Source organism: Acomys russatus, chromosome 10 (assembly GCF_903995435.1).
Source record: "Acomys russatus chromosome 10, mAcoRus1.1, whole genome shotgun sequence".
NCBI classification, from domain to species: Eukaryota; Metazoa; Chordata; class Mammalia; order Rodentia; family Muridae; genus Acomys; species Acomys russatus.
Genome location: NC_067146.1, coordinates 53540623 through 53556879, shown reverse-complemented (window position 1 = coordinate 53556879; position 16257 = coordinate 53540623). Strand labels below are relative to the sequence as shown.

At 46.2% G+C, this 16257-nt stretch overlaps 1 protein-coding gene across 1 annotated transcript in view; it reads right to left on the bottom strand.

Moving 5' to 3' along the window:
* Galnt11 (polypeptide N-acetylgalactosaminyltransferase 11) overlaps positions 1 to 16257 on the bottom strand; it is a 34388-nt gene that overhangs the window by 2170 nt on the left and 15961 nt on the right. The window contains exons 2-9 of the mRNA XM_051152199.1: positions 15431 to 15735; positions 14335 to 14458; positions 12917 to 13083; positions 10585 to 10710; positions 8076 to 8325; positions 5599 to 5716; positions 3545 to 3697; positions 1090 to 1308 (exon numbers count right to left, since the gene is read on the bottom strand). Of these exons, the coding sequence (XP_051008156.1) occupies positions 1090 to 1308; positions 3545 to 3697; positions 5599 to 5716; positions 8076 to 8325; positions 10585 to 10710; positions 12917 to 13083; positions 14335 to 14458; positions 15431 to 15725 (1452 nt within the window). The 5' untranslated portion in view covers positions 15726 to 15735. The remainder of the gene's footprint in view (positions 1 to 1089; positions 1309 to 3544; positions 3698 to 5598; positions 5717 to 8075; positions 8326 to 10584; positions 10711 to 12916; positions 13084 to 14334; positions 14459 to 15430; positions 15736 to 16257) is intronic.

The following is a 16257-nucleotide window of genomic DNA, read 5'->3' as shown; positions in this document are numbered from 1 at the left end:
GTGCAGACACCCTGGTGCTTTGGGGATGTGTGCATGGAGTGGGAAATGCTGCTCAATTAGTGACTTCCATTAGTGACACAAAGAGCAAGAGCTATGCTGGAGGGATGTCAACTACATGGGCACAAGATATCTCTTTACTTAAGACTCAATAAACATCATGATGATTGTTGGGGTTTTATAAAGTAGACAAGGAGAGAAAAGTACTAGGCTCAATTCTCCTTTAATACAGAAGCTGGAAGATGTGCCTTAGGAAGTTACAGAGGGAAACAAGAACACCAGCTTTCTGGCTGTGTGTGTTGTGGTTGCACAGGTGTGTGTGTGTGTGTGTGTGTGTGTGTGTGTGTGTGTGTGTGTGTGTGTGTGTGTGTGTGTGAGCGCGCGCGCACGAGCATGCTCATACAAGCTTTCCCCCTTGTTCACTGAGGTGCAGGGTCTATAAAACCCAGAGCTCAACAGCTGGATTTGCTCCAAGGATCCGCTTTCCCCCTTGTTCACTGAGGTGCAGGGTCTATAAAACCCAGAGCTCAACAGCTGGATTTGCTCCAAGGATCCTGTCTCTGCCTTCCAAGCACTGGAATTCCAGGTGGGTACCACGCCTGCCCAGGGTGACATGGCTTCTGAGGATCCAAACTCCGATCCACACACTGAGCCATCCCCTGGCCTCCAGAAGGCCAGTTTTAGAAATTACTGGGAACAAAGTAACTTCATTACAGACCCCTAAGCCTTAAGTGTGATGGGAAGATCCTCAGAGGACTGCCAGTGTGTGGGTGTGAACTGACTTGTCACCTTCAGTTTCTGTCTGAAGTTGGGTCCTGCCACTTCAGGTCTCTCACAGCCTTTATCCCCGCATGGGTCTCTGCTCTTGGAAGCTGACACATAAAGGACATAAGGTCTCTGTCCCTCCAAAGCAGTGAATATAGGATCATGATCTTGGTGTAAACAGCAAACATATTAAGATTTCCAAGCTTTTCTCCTTGAGTAGAAGGAAACCCCCAAAAGAATATAATTAAACCTGAACTAAATCTAGACAGTCATAGGGCTCTTCCTGCTCCATCCCTCCCAGTGAGACTCTCAGGACTGCCCTCTCACCCTTCCACGCAGCAGGACCTTGGGGCGCTTGGGTCCTCTGTTAATGAAAATGGGCTGCTGGGGTTTGGCATCCGGGCCAGGTATCTGCATCTCTGGGTAAATATTATCCAAATACCACTTGAATGATTGGCAGCCCAATTTCTTCCTCAATTCAACACGCTCACTGATATTTCCAAAGCTTTTGGTCTTCAAATCAGGTCTTAAGGAAAAATACTGCTCCTAAATTAAAAAAAAAAAAAAAAAAAATGAAAAATTCTGTTAATATATTATGTATTCTATGAGAAAACAGAGTCCTGTGTGTGTGTGCTTTTGGTTTTTGAGACAGGGTTTCTTTGTGTAGCCGTGGCTGTCCCAGACTCACTTTGTAGACCAGGCTGGTTTTGAACTCACAGAGATCTGCCTGCCTCTGCCTGAGTGCTGGGATTACAGGCATGCGCCCTGCCCGGCTGTTCTGTTTTGTTTTTGGTTTTTCGAGACAGGGTTTCTCTGTGTAGCCTTGGCCATCCTGGACTCACTTTGTAGACCAGGCTGGCCTCGAACTCACAGCGATCCGCCTGCCTCTGCCTCCCAAGTGCTGGGATTAAAGGCGTGCGCCACCACGCCCGGCCTGGTTTTTTTTTTTTTTTTTAATTTATTTATTTATTATTATGTATACAGAGCTCTGCCTACATGTACACCTGCAGGCCAGAGGAGGTTATCAGATCACATTATAGATGGTTGTTAGCCACCATGTGGTTGCTGGGAACTGAACTCATGACCTCTGGAAGAGCAGTCAGTGCTCTTAACTGCTGAGCCATCTCTCCAGCCCTGTTCTGTTTTTCTTAATGTCATTAAGTATCGGCGGGAACTACCTGACCCTCTCACCTGACAAAACAAACAGAAATAGCTCCACAGAGTTTTAGTTTTTAAAATTCACTAAGAGAAACTCATTCTCAATGCAAACATAGTATTTATTAGCTGGTTCATATGTGTATTTACCCTGTCCCTGAAGGTTGTTGTGCCTGAAGAACTTTACTGTCATGTGAAGGGTACAGCCTCGGTGCATGTGGTAATCAGAGCACAACTCTATGGGGTTTGGCTTTCTCTCCAGCTGCGACAGGATTCAGGAATCAAACTGGCTGCTTGTACAGCAAGCACTTGACCCACAAAGCTATTTCACTGTTTTAAAACTACAACCTTATGAAAACATGTAGTTGAAAAAGAAGGAACATTTTTAAAGCTATGACAAATGATTGTAGCTATTCTTGTATTAAGTATTTAATACAGTAACAGTTCTTTGTAGTGTTTTGAGACAGTGCAAACATGCACCTCAGACTGGCCTCAGCCTCCCCAAGCTGGCATCACCACTACACCGCAGCATGCCTAGCTTATAGTTCAGTCACTTTGGCATTTTACTTATATTAAATGAGAATCATACCAGGGAGGTTCACATTTGGTATTGTTTCCTCCTTGAATGATCTTTTTACACATGCAAGACTTGTATAACATGTACTAGTTATTTGGAAAAACACTGATCTATGGCTATGCAGGTCTTCCAAATATTGATATATTCCACTGTACAATAATTTATGATTTCATCAGGAAAGTTAACAGTGGCATACTTTGGGGGGGGGCGTTATGACAGGGCTTCTCTGTGTAGCTGACCTGGACTCACTTTGTAGACCGGGCTGGCCTCGAACTCAGAGAGAGATCCACCTGCCTCTGCCTCCCACGTGCTGGGATTACAGGCATGCACCAAAATGCCCAGCTCAGTAGCATACTTTCAAGCTCATAATGGTGGGGTTTTTGAGCTGGTTGTGGTGGTGCACGATGTCTGTAATCCCAGCACACAGGAGGCAGAGGCAGGTGGATCTCTGAGTTCGAGGCCAGCCTGGTCTACAAAGAGAGTTCCAGGAGAGGCAGGGCTACACAGAGAAACGAGGAGAGGGGAACATGTAAACAACACCAATGTGCATCCAATGATGAAGAGACAAATGGAGCATCCCTGAGCAACCAACCGGAAGTAATGAGGTGCTGAGAGCAGCTGGTCCAGGCCAGCCTGAACACAGATGCCAAGTGAAAGCCACAGAAAAGGACACACATGTGAGGTTAGAAAAGACTGGAATCAGAACACAGACCAATGATTGTGTAGGGCTTGTGGACAGAGGTGACACATAAAGGGTACACTGTTTCTTGTGTGACAAAATGCTCTAAAACTGACATGCAAAGAGGAAGCCCAGCCCAGCTCTGTGGCATCTCTAAGCGTGATGGGACCAGAGGGACAAGCACACAAGACAGAGCTTCTTCTGCGGCTTCTAGTGTCATCCTGAGGAGAGCAGGTGAGAACCAAAACTGAGTGGTTCCTGGTGAAAAGAAGCCTAGAGAGAAATGGCACAGCAGTGAAGGGCAGCTGAGGAGAACGGGCAAGAGTGGAATGACAAGCCCGACCAAGGCCATGGCAGACACACCCACTCACCTTGTACTCGTCCAGCCAGACATGCGCCAGCCTCAGGGAGTTGTGTGTCATGGTATCCTGGCCTTCAGGAGATCCATACGGGCGCCTTTTGCGGAAAATGTGTCCTACCCTTGAGCACGGAATGATGAACAGCTTCCCGCCACACATCCAGATCTAGCCAGGAGCAAGCAGTGCGCACCGTGAGCTCAGACTGCAGCAGTGCGCACCGTGAGCTCAGACTGCAGCAGTGCGCACCATGAGTTCAGACTGCAGCAGTGCGCCCCTCTTCAGGGGTGAGCCTTTATGAATGGCTGCTGTACACCTTACAGAGGTTTCTCTTACTAGATACACTCAGAAGGAAGTAGGGACACTTAAAAACTAGGTCCTTCTGAGATAAAAATGCAATCGATCCCATGTGTCTAATTGTGTTATCATCTTTTGTTGAATTAATGAACTTGCTCTTAAGGATTTAAGGACAAGGAACACTTATTAAATGGTCTTCTGCTTTCACATACTTTCTTTTTTTAAATTTATTTATACAATATTCTGCCTGCATGTGTGCCTGCACACCAGAAGAGGACAGCAGATCTCATTACAGATGGTTGTGAGCCACCATGTGGTTGCTGGGACCTTTGGAAAAACAGACAGTGCTCTTAATCTCTGAGCTGTCTCTCCAGCTTCTCGTGTACTTTCTTATACTTTGTTTCTAAGAAAACTTGTTTTTCTTACGTGTTTGTATAATGTTCCTGCATATACATACATGTGTGTGGGCACACATGCACATGCAAACACATGCGCATAAGAATGAGCATTGAGACCTGAGGTTAATATTGAGAATCTTGGGGCTGTAGAGATAGCAGTTAAGCGCACTGTCGGCTCTTCCAGAGGTCTTGAGTTCAATTCTCAGCACCCACATGCTGGCTCACATCAATATACAATGGGATCTGATGTCCTCTTTGGTGTGGAGATATATGTGCAGACAAAACACCCATATATATAAACCACATAAATAATATCTCTTTTTTTTAAAAGGGGATCTCCCTGTATCACTCTTCTACTTTCTTTTTGTTTGTTTGTTTGTTTGTTCAAGACAGAGTTTCTCTGTGTGGCTCTGGCTGTCCTGGACTCACTTTGTAACCAGGCTGGCCTCAAACTCAGAGACTGCCTGCCTCTCTCTGCCTCCCTGAGTGTTGGGATTACAGGTGTGTCACCGGTTTCTACCTTCTACTTTTGAAGCAGGGTCTAGTTTCCCTAGCCAGCTTGCTCTGGGGAACCCTATGCCTGCTTTCCAAGGCTAGGATTATGGGCGAGCAGCCTGGCACTACACAGGCTCTGGGGATCCAGAGTCTGCTGCCCTTGCTGGCAGGGCAAGGACCAGGGAGCCACTGCCCCAGCTCCAAAAAGTACTTTTTATGCATTATACAGAGAGAGTGAGCTCAGGGCTGGCTCAGTGAGTTAAGTTCCTTGCCACCAAGCCTGATGACTCAAGTTCAACCCCCAGTACCCACATGGCAGAACAGAGAACCATGAGCGCCACAGCATGTGCATGTGCATGCACACAAATATAAGTTTTTTAAAAAAGAACTTAGTTCCGGGGCTTACAGGATGGCAGAGTCGATAAAGGCATTTGCCAAAAAGTCTGACAACTTGGGCTCAAGCCGCAAGACCTAGATGGCAGAAGGAGAGAACGGATTCCTGCAAGTTGTCCTCTGACCTCCACATGCGTGCCATTCACGTGTGAGAATGCAAATACACGTAACATTTGTGGAATACATTTACTTTTGCCCAGAAGAAAACTGAACAAATGGCATCTATATAAACTTTCTTTTTCCTATATAAACTTTCAACCTGAAAAATTATGGGGCAAAACTGCCCTTTATATGGTAGTATGTTTTAAAAATTATAAACAGTCATGTGTAAGTACAGTGCTGTGGGCTGACAGACTCTGTAGACACGTGCAGGAGTTGGGTGGTAGGTGGGGCCTACTTGCTCAGGAGGTGCTCTTTGCCATTAAACTGCAGTTATAGTCCATTACAGACAATTTAGTAATATAGCACACACAAAACCAAAGTTACCCGAAATGAGATTTCCAGATTTTCTCCTCCCCAGATATCCATGCCACTGTCATACTGTCCAAGATCATTAAAATACTGTCTGTTCATGGCAAACAATCCTCCAGCCATTGTAGGTGACCTAGGAGAGGACCACAGTATATGCTCAGTCATGAGAAACAGTTACCTACTGTGACTCCGACACAGGTTAGTGGTTGTAGAGAAAAGGTAAACAACAGACACAGGTAAACACACATTTCATCTACTGGAGAACGAGCTAGGCCACACACTTGAATTCTCTTGATTGCTGAGGCTAGGATTGCTGGGATAAGGTTACATTCTAAGTATCCAAATATTTCTCTTACCATAACCAGCTTTGATAGGAACCCAACTGAAATGACTATGATTCCTTCTGATGGCCTGGCAGAGGCCTGGGACAAAGACGGACTCCAGGGCCTGCCACAGGGACAGTGTCAATTCTGAGCAGGACAGACCAGATGTCAGCAGTGCGCTCAAGTGACGACTGTGCAGCAGTGCCCCCTGTGCTGTCAGAGCATTCTCAGAGCCCCCACGTCCTTAGAGCCACTGTACTCGACATGTGGGTGGCGTGGAGGGGCCACTACTGACATTCTGTTAGGCCAGGGATTCTGCTAACTCCTGAACCACATGAGGGTCCCGCCGCCCCCACGGCAGCCTGCCAACAACGGATATCATTAGGGCCCAGGGTGCAGCAGTCTGTCTTGCAATGAGAAAAGCCACAGTAGAAAAGCACCACCCAAAGGCTTGTGCCCTCCTGCCCTAGAGGTAAGGAATCAGGGTGGGTTCTCCTGGCCACACTGCAAGCAGAAGGGAGGCAGAACCCTGAGCTCTCGAATGTCTAACAGGAGGGCAGATAATAATCAGGCAGCCAGGGATTAAACCAGTGAGAAGAGAACTAGCCACAATAGAATAGATGTGAACAGCTTTCCTTATGAGGCTACCAAACAGACTTCAGAATAACCACTGAACACGGTCAAGATAGAAGACAAGATGGACAGCTTGGGCGAAAGTAGACACTCTAAAAGGGATGTGGCTCTGTTGGTAAGGGGCTTGTCTAGCAAGCAGAAATCCCTGGCTTCAATGCCAAATACTGCATAAAACAGGTATGGCAGATACATGACATGAGCCCCATCAATCCTTTAAAAAAAAACATATGTCTGGAAAACACTTTGGGGGAAAAAATATCTTCAAAGGAATAAAAAATAAGATGGTCAAGACTGTCTGGATAGTTGCTGGGGAACAGAAAATCGGTTTTCTTCAATGGGGTGACACTGTATCAATCCACCCACAGCAGGCCCCAGGCACTGGTACAGTTGGCCAGCACAAAGTAGACTGTGTATGTTTGTATGTGCTTTGTTTTGTTTGTGCTTGTTTTTTAGGAAAGAACATGAAGCTGGGCGAACAGGGAGGGGAGATCTGGGAAGAGTTGCTGAGGGGAAAGAATGTGACCAGAATATAATATATGAAAAATTAAAATGCATTAAAAATGATGACTTCTTGTTGTCCTGTGCAAAAGTGTATGAAATATAAGTACACTACAGTTAGACTTGGGCGTAATCCCAAAACATCCAATCATGGATATGCAGATATTCCAAAATGCAACAAAACAATCTGACAGAACTCTAAAACACTTCTGGTCTCAGACAAAGAGCTGTGCAGCCTGCAGTGCTGAACAGGAGACGAGTCTGGTGAGCAGAGCACACAGGGCACTACACCACCCCAGGAGATGAGTCTGCTGAGCAGAGCACACAGGGCACTACACCACCCCAGGGGACGAGTCTGGTAAACAGAGCACACAGGGCACTACACCACGCCAGGAGACGAGTCTGGTGAGCAGAGCACACAGGGCACTACACCACCCCAGGAGACGAGTCTGGTGAGCAGAGCACACAGGGCACTACACCACGCCAGGAGACAGTTGCCTACTCCCCTCACACACCACACAGCACTTACAGGCACTGACAGTTTGTTCCTAACTCTTGGGTGGGTTTATACAAAACTAAAACACTTAAGAATCTTTACTGGGCCAGGCATGTGGTGCACCCCTTTAATTTCAACACTCTGGAGGCAGATCTCTGAGTTTGAGGCCAGTCTGGTCTACAGAGTGAGTTCTGGGACAGCCAGAGCTGTTACACAGAGAAACCCTGTCTCAAAAACAAAAAACAAAAAACAAAAAAAAAAAAACCAACAAAAACAAAATTCATGGTTGTATTTTTGAGACAGGGTCTCTCTTTGTAGCCCTGGCTGTCCTGGATCTCTCTGTATAAACCAGGCTGGTCTTGAACTCAGAGATCTGCCTGCCTCTGCCTCCCAAGTGCTGGGAGTAAAGATGTGCACCACCTTCTTCAAGATGTCTTACTGGCTAAGTTTAGTTAAGACGTTTGCTCCTTACAAAGCAGTTTTCCTTAAACCATGCTCTTTTAAAGTAAAGGCTAGCAGGGCTGACGCTTCCAACCTCTTACCTTATTGGGGCCGTGGCTCCATCAGCTCCTCCCAGCTCAGATTCGGGAACTAGATCCCACTTGAAGTGCAAGCCCCAGTTGAAACCTCCGCGAACCACTGGCGAGGAGCTGTAAGCCAGCGTGTCAGCACTGATGATGTCGATCACGGGGCACACCACCGTGTGTGGGTCCGCAAGGATGATGGCCAGCAAGGGCTGTAGCCACATTACATTCACTTCACAGTGGCTGTCCAGGAACACGAGGACTTCTCCTGGAGAGGTGAGGAGAACATAGGGGAATGGCGCCTCATGCTTGGCTAAGGCACACCTGAGCAGCATGGGTGGGGATGCACAGGCCATGGACGCCACCATGACCACCCCCACCAAGAAACCACTCTCTGCTGCCAGCTGGGTTCAAGGAAGTCCTCTGGCCAAGAGTCTTCTATGACTCTTTCACAGAGAGGATACAAACTACATGCGTGACCCCAAAAAGCTGTTCGGCAACTCAGAAGGCTCCTCTCCCACTGACAGCCAGGCCCAATGTGCTCTGGTGCAGTGACATGGCCAGCTGTGTGGAGTCCACTTAGTAATCACTTTAAGTCTCTAACTTAGTACATTCCTGCTGGAGACCATCCTGCACTGCCACCCACGGCACTGCACTATGGTAACCTTCTAGAAAGAGGAGGGGCCTTCAGGGTGGAGAATAGGCTGCGGTGCCATCCACAGTGGGTACTGTCCATACACATCATCCTTTTCCCATGGAGTCTCCACTGTGCTACCAGCTCACATCTTACCATTTCCACAGGGCTTTAAGGACTTGATTAACCTTCCAGTTAGCTGAATATAAAAAGGACTAAAATTTCATCTTGTTATCTTTGAAACTCCTTGATAAATGTGATCGAGGTTGTGGAGGTTGTGGCCTGTTGTTGTTTGTGGGGTTTTTTGTTTTTGTTTTTCAGACAGGGTTTCTCTGTGTTATCTTGGCTGCTCTGGACTCACTTTATAGACCAGGCTGGCCTCCAACTCCAGCTCACCACCTTCAGTGCACCAGCACAGCCAGCTAGCTTAGTTTCTGGCTGCAGCCCTAGAGAGGCAGCTGTAGCACTCTGACCGCACGGCACCAGCTGCTCTCCTTTCTTGTCCACAGCTTCAGGTCATGGCAGGTTTTTAAAGAAAAAGACAAAACTCCAAAAGTCAAGTCCCAATCAAGCCCACAAGGGCAATGGGTCATGGCTAGAGTAGACTGGCAGCACCCAGTGCTTATCATCACAGACCCTGGGTGTGTGTGTGGGGGGGGGGGGGGGGGGGGGGTTCTGAAGAGAACAGCTCATAGTGGGGAAGGTGACACCACAATGAGGGACAGGCTGCACTCATGATTTCTCACATGCCCACGAGCTACTCTAAACAAACTCATTTGTCTGTATTTTTAAGAGAAAATATTTTAGCCATGATCAATAGAAGAAAATCAGGAATGCCTTACACCTCTATCTTTCTAGGTAAGCACAGACAGAGGTGCATCCAGGTATGGTGGGACATGTCTGTAGTCCCAGCACTTGGGAAGGAGAAGCAGGGACCCAGAGGTCAAGATCATCCTCAGCTACATAGCAAGTATGAAGCCAGCCTGGGACCAAAAAAAAAAAAAAAAAAAAAAAAAACAACAACAACAACAACAAAAAACCCCAACCAATAATCAAAAGGAACGAAAGGAGTCACGAAAGTGTATTTTCTGCAGAACTGAATCTGGTACCGTTTTCTGCTTTGCTGGGGAGATTAGCATCTGGTGGAGGATGGAGGCCTGAAAACCTCCCGGTGACAGCATAGACTTTTTCCTCCATGTACTAGGAATGCTAAACACTGTTTACAGTTATGGAAATCAGCCTGACGCTGACTCCAGAGATGAGCATGCCACACTAGCAATTATTAGCGTAATTCCAGGCAAGCAGTTTGGATTTTAAGCATTTCTGCATTACATTTTTAAAAGTACAATTATGTGCTGGCCTGGACTTTTCTACTTTTGTGAAAGCAAGGCAAGAAACATGTTTGAGAGGCCAATAATTAACCAATAGGCCGCTACAGAAACAGGCCAGTGAAGGCTCTAGCAGCAAGTTCTGTGCTCTGTGCTTTAGGGCAGCAGGTCAGAATTATAAAATCTTTCCAAACATAAAAAGCTTCTTCATTCTTTCAGGCAAAGCAAATGAAAACATGGTGCACTGGATTGAAGGAGAATGGTCCCCATCGAGTGGAAGCGTTTAGAAAGAGCTAGGGGGTGTGGCCTTGTCAGAGGAAGTGTGTCACTGGAGGTGGGCTCTGAGGTTTCAGAAGCCCATGCCTGCCTGTCTGCTGCCATGTTCCTTGCCATAATGGCCATCGAATAACCCTCTAAAACCATAAGCCATAAATTAAATGCTTTCTTTATAAGTTGCCTTGATCATAGTGTCTCTTCAGAGCAACAAAACACTAACTAAGGTGCCTGGCTTCCTGTGGGTCTCTGGAGGTGCCCAGCAGCACAGGGCCACAGGGTGGACGGATACCTGTAGCATGCGCTGCTCCTATCATTCTTCCTCGGACCAACCCCTCACGGTTCATATTTCTTACGACCTTGACTTTTGCAGGCAGGTATCTTTGGATATATTCATCTAATTCTCCTTTTAAATCATCTGCAAACAACAGTTCCACAATTACTCACACTATATGAGACATAGACCAAGGCACTTAATAGCTGTATCTGCCACGTGTGCCAAAATCTACCAGTGATCAATGTGTTGGGTTTTCCCTCACTATAAAGCATCCCAGTGCCCTCTGTAGGAGGGAAATGACCCAGCGAAAATTGGAGCCCAGCCCAGGGAAACTGCTGCCTTAGATGTGTATTTCCATAGACTGTCTGAAATCAAGCCAAATGTGAAGGCTCTTGCCTGTGATCCCAGCACTCACGGCTGAGGCAGGAGGATTGTTGTAAGTTCAATGCCCACTTTGGTTTGACAGTCACTTGAGGCCAGCCTAGACTACAAAGAGACTCTTGCCTTTAAAAAAGAAGTCCAAGCCAGGGGAGGTTTTGCACACCTTTAACCCCAGCACTTGGGAGGCAAAGACTGGCAGATCTCTGAGTTCAAGGCCAGCCTGGTCTACATAGCAACGTCTAGGACAGCCACAACTACATAGAGAGACCCTGTCTCAAAAAACAAAACAAATCAAACAAACAAACAAAAAAAGGTAAATTTTGGTGTCTATGAACTTTTCTAAAATTTCTCCCATAAAGCATCTATATTTACACAGGTTTAAGTATAATGGTCTCATGGGTGTTGTGTTCATTTGTCAGTCCATAAGTGTATATAGCTCTACTGGAGCTACAGAGGGTCTAAAGAGATGCTGAGTGCATGGAAAATGTCTCCAAGCCACTCCATCACTGGTCTGCAATGCTGTGCTAATGGAGAAAGCTGGAAGCCAGCAGCTAGGCGTAACCTCAACTCTACTACTCAAACGAGGTCCTGAGCAAAAGCCACTTTGTTTGTCTGTTTAGTTGGTTGGTTTTTGAGACAGGGTTTCTTTGTGTAGCCATGGCTTTCCTGGAACTCACTTTGTATGCCAGGCTGGCCTCAAACTGACAGATCCCCCTGCCTCTGCCTCTTGAGTGTTAGGACTAAAGGTGTGTGCCACTGTTGCAGGATTCCATTGTGATTCCTGAGATAACCTGTCTTTTGTTTATCTGGCTGAGCCCTAGCACACACCCTTAATCCAAGAGCTTTCTGTACACAGTGTTTAATAAAGTTAACCCTAGGTCAAGAGGTAGAGCAAGAAACCAGTTGACAGGACCACTGTGTTGAACAGTACTTAAGGCAGCGTGTAGGGATGCTCTTGAGCTCTCTAGCTCTTGAGCTCCTCAGCTCCTTGGCCTTTGGCTTCTGGGGCTTTGAGCTAGCAAGCCTCTGGCCTTGAGTGCTTTGGCCTTCTCCTCCTGGCCTGTCAGCTGAGTTAGTGAGCCTTTTGGGCCCTTTCCATTGTGAGTTGAGTAAGAAGGTCAGCTGGGTCCTTTCTCTGCCTCTCTGAGCTAGCAGGTTTTCACCCTAGCTTCTGGCTCCTGGGTCTTTATTGGTTAAAATAGAATGTTTGGGATTTTCCCTTAAAACACCATACTACCATGCCTGGCTACATCATTTATTCTTGTATTGCCATCTCAGTAAAATGGATCTCACTCACCTTGGAGAGGGCTAAGAGCTGAGCAGTATGAAACTTTTCTTTGCAAAAATCTACAGCTAAAGAAAGGTGTATAGTGTGGTTCTCAGAACACTGGCATTCAGATAACATCTAAAAGCTTTCTGAATGCAGTCCACTCTATTCTGGAAATAGCTGGTGTAGCAGACCTATTCTAGAAGCATGGTCCACAGCACTGTGCCAAGTAAACAGTGCCAATCTCAGAAGGGCACATGCTACATAACCCATTTACATCGTACGTTTGAATTGACAGAATCAGAGGCCACCAGATGCCAGAGAAGAGGCACAGAGGCACAAAGACAAAGTATAGCTCTAAAGGGAGCACGGGGTTTCTCTGTGTGGTACTGGCTGTCCTGGAACTCTCTTTGTAGACCAGGCTGCACTTTTAGTGATCCTCCTGCCTCCGCCTCCAGAGTGCTGGGATTAAATGCGTATGCCACTACTCCTGGCTCATAATGGACATTTTTTTAAAGCAAGCCAAGGGGAAATTCCCCAGGGGCATATTTGGATAACACTGTAAACAGATGACAAAGATAAAAAACTTCCAAACCATCCTATAACCAATGGGCAGGCTGTAAAGTAGGCTCAGCTGTGGCTACACCACACAGTGAACAAGAACCTCGAGGAACTGTGGCCACTCAGAGCATCACTTACCAAAGTCACTGTTGTCATCCACAAGGACGACCTCATGGAGAAGGTGAGCTGGCGTGCGGTCGACAACGCTGTGCACAGTGCGCAGCAGGGCAGAGAAGGCTTCGTTGTAGAAACAGATCACAACACTAGCAACTGGCAGGTCAGCCGGGTAGGACTTCCCCCTACACCTTTAACAATCAAAACAAGAAAATCTAGTCTCGGCTTATGTCCTGCCACCGTGTTCCGTTTCTTTCTTGCAGTGTAGTGATTTTAAGCATTTATGAAAGCACTGTGGTTTACTCTTTGCTTCGCACCACGTCAATAATGTTACCTGTAACACTTGGTTTCTTCCTTGGGGTAGAGAAGTCACAGAATGAGCTGTTGTTCATGAAGTTACTGCATGTGCAGCACTGGAGTTAAACACAGTAGTGCAACTTTGCCTTTGAAATTCCTAGTTTTTACCTAATAATGTCAAAAGAATTTGAGCAAACTGTGGTATTCTTAGATGACAGAAGAGCCTCCATGGACACAATAATTACGTGACAGGTGGCATTGAGCAACAGCAGCGTTAGTCAACAGCAGCCTAAAGGTGCCGCACACCTTTAATCCCAGCACTCGGGAGGCAGAGGCAGGCAGATCTTTGTGAGTTCAAGGCCAGCCTGGTCTACAAATAGAGTCCAGGACAGCAGGGCTAGAGAAACCCTATCTCAAAAAACAAACAAAACAAAAACAAAGGGGGCGGGGGATAAACTCCAGGGCCCTGACTTCTTCCCTTCAGCCTCACAGCCCTCCAGTCTGTCCCACCTAGTTCCAGCCTCCTACGGCTCTCCATCCATCAACCAAAGTTGATGAGGGTCAGTCGCTTCAACACACCGAACTCCTTCTCCAGAGCCCTCTCCGCAGTCTCTACATGTGGAAAGGCCTCCTTCCTACAGTGAGAGCACTCCAGCCTGTTCCACCAGCCTCTATCGAAGCATGCCTCATGGTCCTGCAAGAACTTGTTTCCTCACCTGCCTTAACTAGACTCAGCCCTGTGAACCCAAGAGCTACATCCTATTCTGCCCAGGCAAACTGGAGGTGCTCAGCAAACATCTGTCTGTGGTATGACAGACTACATGAACAAAAAGCCTTTGAAAGAAAGAAATTAATAAAATACAACATTTTATGAAAAAGATAGTCATTCACTAGCTTTAACTCCTTGTTGCCATTAATTAAATAACTATTTTAGGTTCAGGTTATTAACTTGGAATGTACAAAGACAGACAGCAAACTGCATCACTACACTCTCAGACCAGTGGCTTCAAGGGTAGTAGGTGTGGGATGCAGCTCACTGTTCTGATGTGAGAAATACTAAGTAAGAAACTGAACACCGCCCTTCAGCACTCACACAGGCATTAACACAGTCCCTAGAACTCATCAGAACCTAACAAGGAACATACTCTGCATTCCTGGTGTCTGGCACTTCTCGGTGGTACCCCAAGCGGTTACTAATAAGCATATTAAAGGCATGTTTCTGGTAGCCCAGGTCTCTCAATTCTTGATCGCGTTCATTGAAAATCATACCTGAAAGAGAGTGAAATTAGTCAGTGCCTGACACCTGAAAGAGACAATCACAAGAGAGCCATTATGACATGATGGTCCCCCGGAAGCCTTGCCTTCACCACGACAGTCAGAGTATACAACCATATTTTTCAAACGGACTGTCCGCAGTTTCAGGGTTCAAATGAGGAGGCTCAAGCTGACATCAGGTTCTTATCAACTAAATGCAAACCCAGTGTGCCTTCACTATGAACACCTGCTCAAAACCATTATCCTAAGAACGTTTTATTATGTGTTGGCACACATACCTTTAATCCCAGAAGGAAATAGAGGCAGGCAGATTTCTGTCCTGGACTACATAGTGAGTTCCAGGCCAGCTAGGGATACATAGTGAGACCCTGTCTCAAAACAACAACAACAACAACAAAAAGAACAAAACAAAAACAAAAACAAAACCCAAATAAACGAACTTACAAAAAACTACATGTTATTACAACCACAAGACAAATTTATCTATGACCAGAGGGAAAAAAATACAGATAATGTTCCATAAAAGCAATAGATTATTAGATCCCAATGGACCCTAGCAGGTCCCAATCTCATCCAGTTTTTTAATATATCCATGCCCCACAAAAATTTACACACACGTTTTTGTATTAAAAAGGGGTCCTAAAAAAAAAAATAAGAAAAAGGGGGTCCTGCCAGGCTTGATGGCGCACACCTTTGGTCCTAGCACTTGGGGGAGACAGAGGCAGGCAGGTGGACCACTGTGAGTTCGAGGCCAGCCTGGTCCACAAAGTGAGCACAAGACAACCAAGGCTACACAGAGAAATCCTGTCTCTCTCTAAAACCTAAAATTAAAAAATAAGGTTCCTGTGATTTTTGGGTTCAGCGCTCCTGTACAGATTTAACTAAAACCATGTAACGTGTGGGACAACAGGACATGCCTAGTCTTGAGCATCACATGACCTAAAGAGTACAGACCAGACCACTTACCCAGCTCAGAGGAGGATTTTGAGAGGCCTTTATCTGGATCGTCCATGTGATTATTCATCAAATCATCGATTCTGTTCGCTTTGAACTGTGGATCTAATACTCGACCTGGACCTCGAGTAAAACGTGGGTAGAATTTTTTGGGAAATGGTCCGTGGGGCCCAGACCCCTTGATGGGCACATTCTTAAGGGGCTGAGTCACTTCACTGAAGTTGAAATAAATGAAAAGCAGAACTGTCCAGGTAGCAGATGTAAAAAGACACCCATAGCAGAAATACCGAACTGTGAGACTTCCCATTATCAGTTTCCTAGAAAAGAAAGATACCTATGTCAGACCCCCAGAACACTCCCCAGGGAGCACTCCCCAAAGCACCTTACCCTCCCATTGTTAACAGAGGTACAAAATACACAATGTGTTAACATTTAGAAAAGCAAAGCAACAAAATGGCTGACTTATTTACCTGCCCTGTTAATGAACACTTCTTCACCTTTGCTCTGGATTGCTTTCAGTGTGGTCACTGCTTTCAAGTTCTGACTTTCCATGAACAGAATACAAGCTCTACATGTACCATCACAGAACATGGCAAGTCTCTTGCCGTGGCCAGGAGTGGTGCCTCATAACCATAATCTCAGCACTTGGGAGGCTAAGGCATGACCTTCTGAGTTCGGGGCCAACCTAGTGAATTCCAAGACTAGCCTATAAAGTGATACCTTAGCTCAAAAAATAAAAACACCCTCCCCCCAAAACCCAAAACAACAACACCCAAAAGAAAACTCTCAAAAACAAGCCAACAAAACCCCCATAAGCAACTTGATAAAGATAGTCCTAT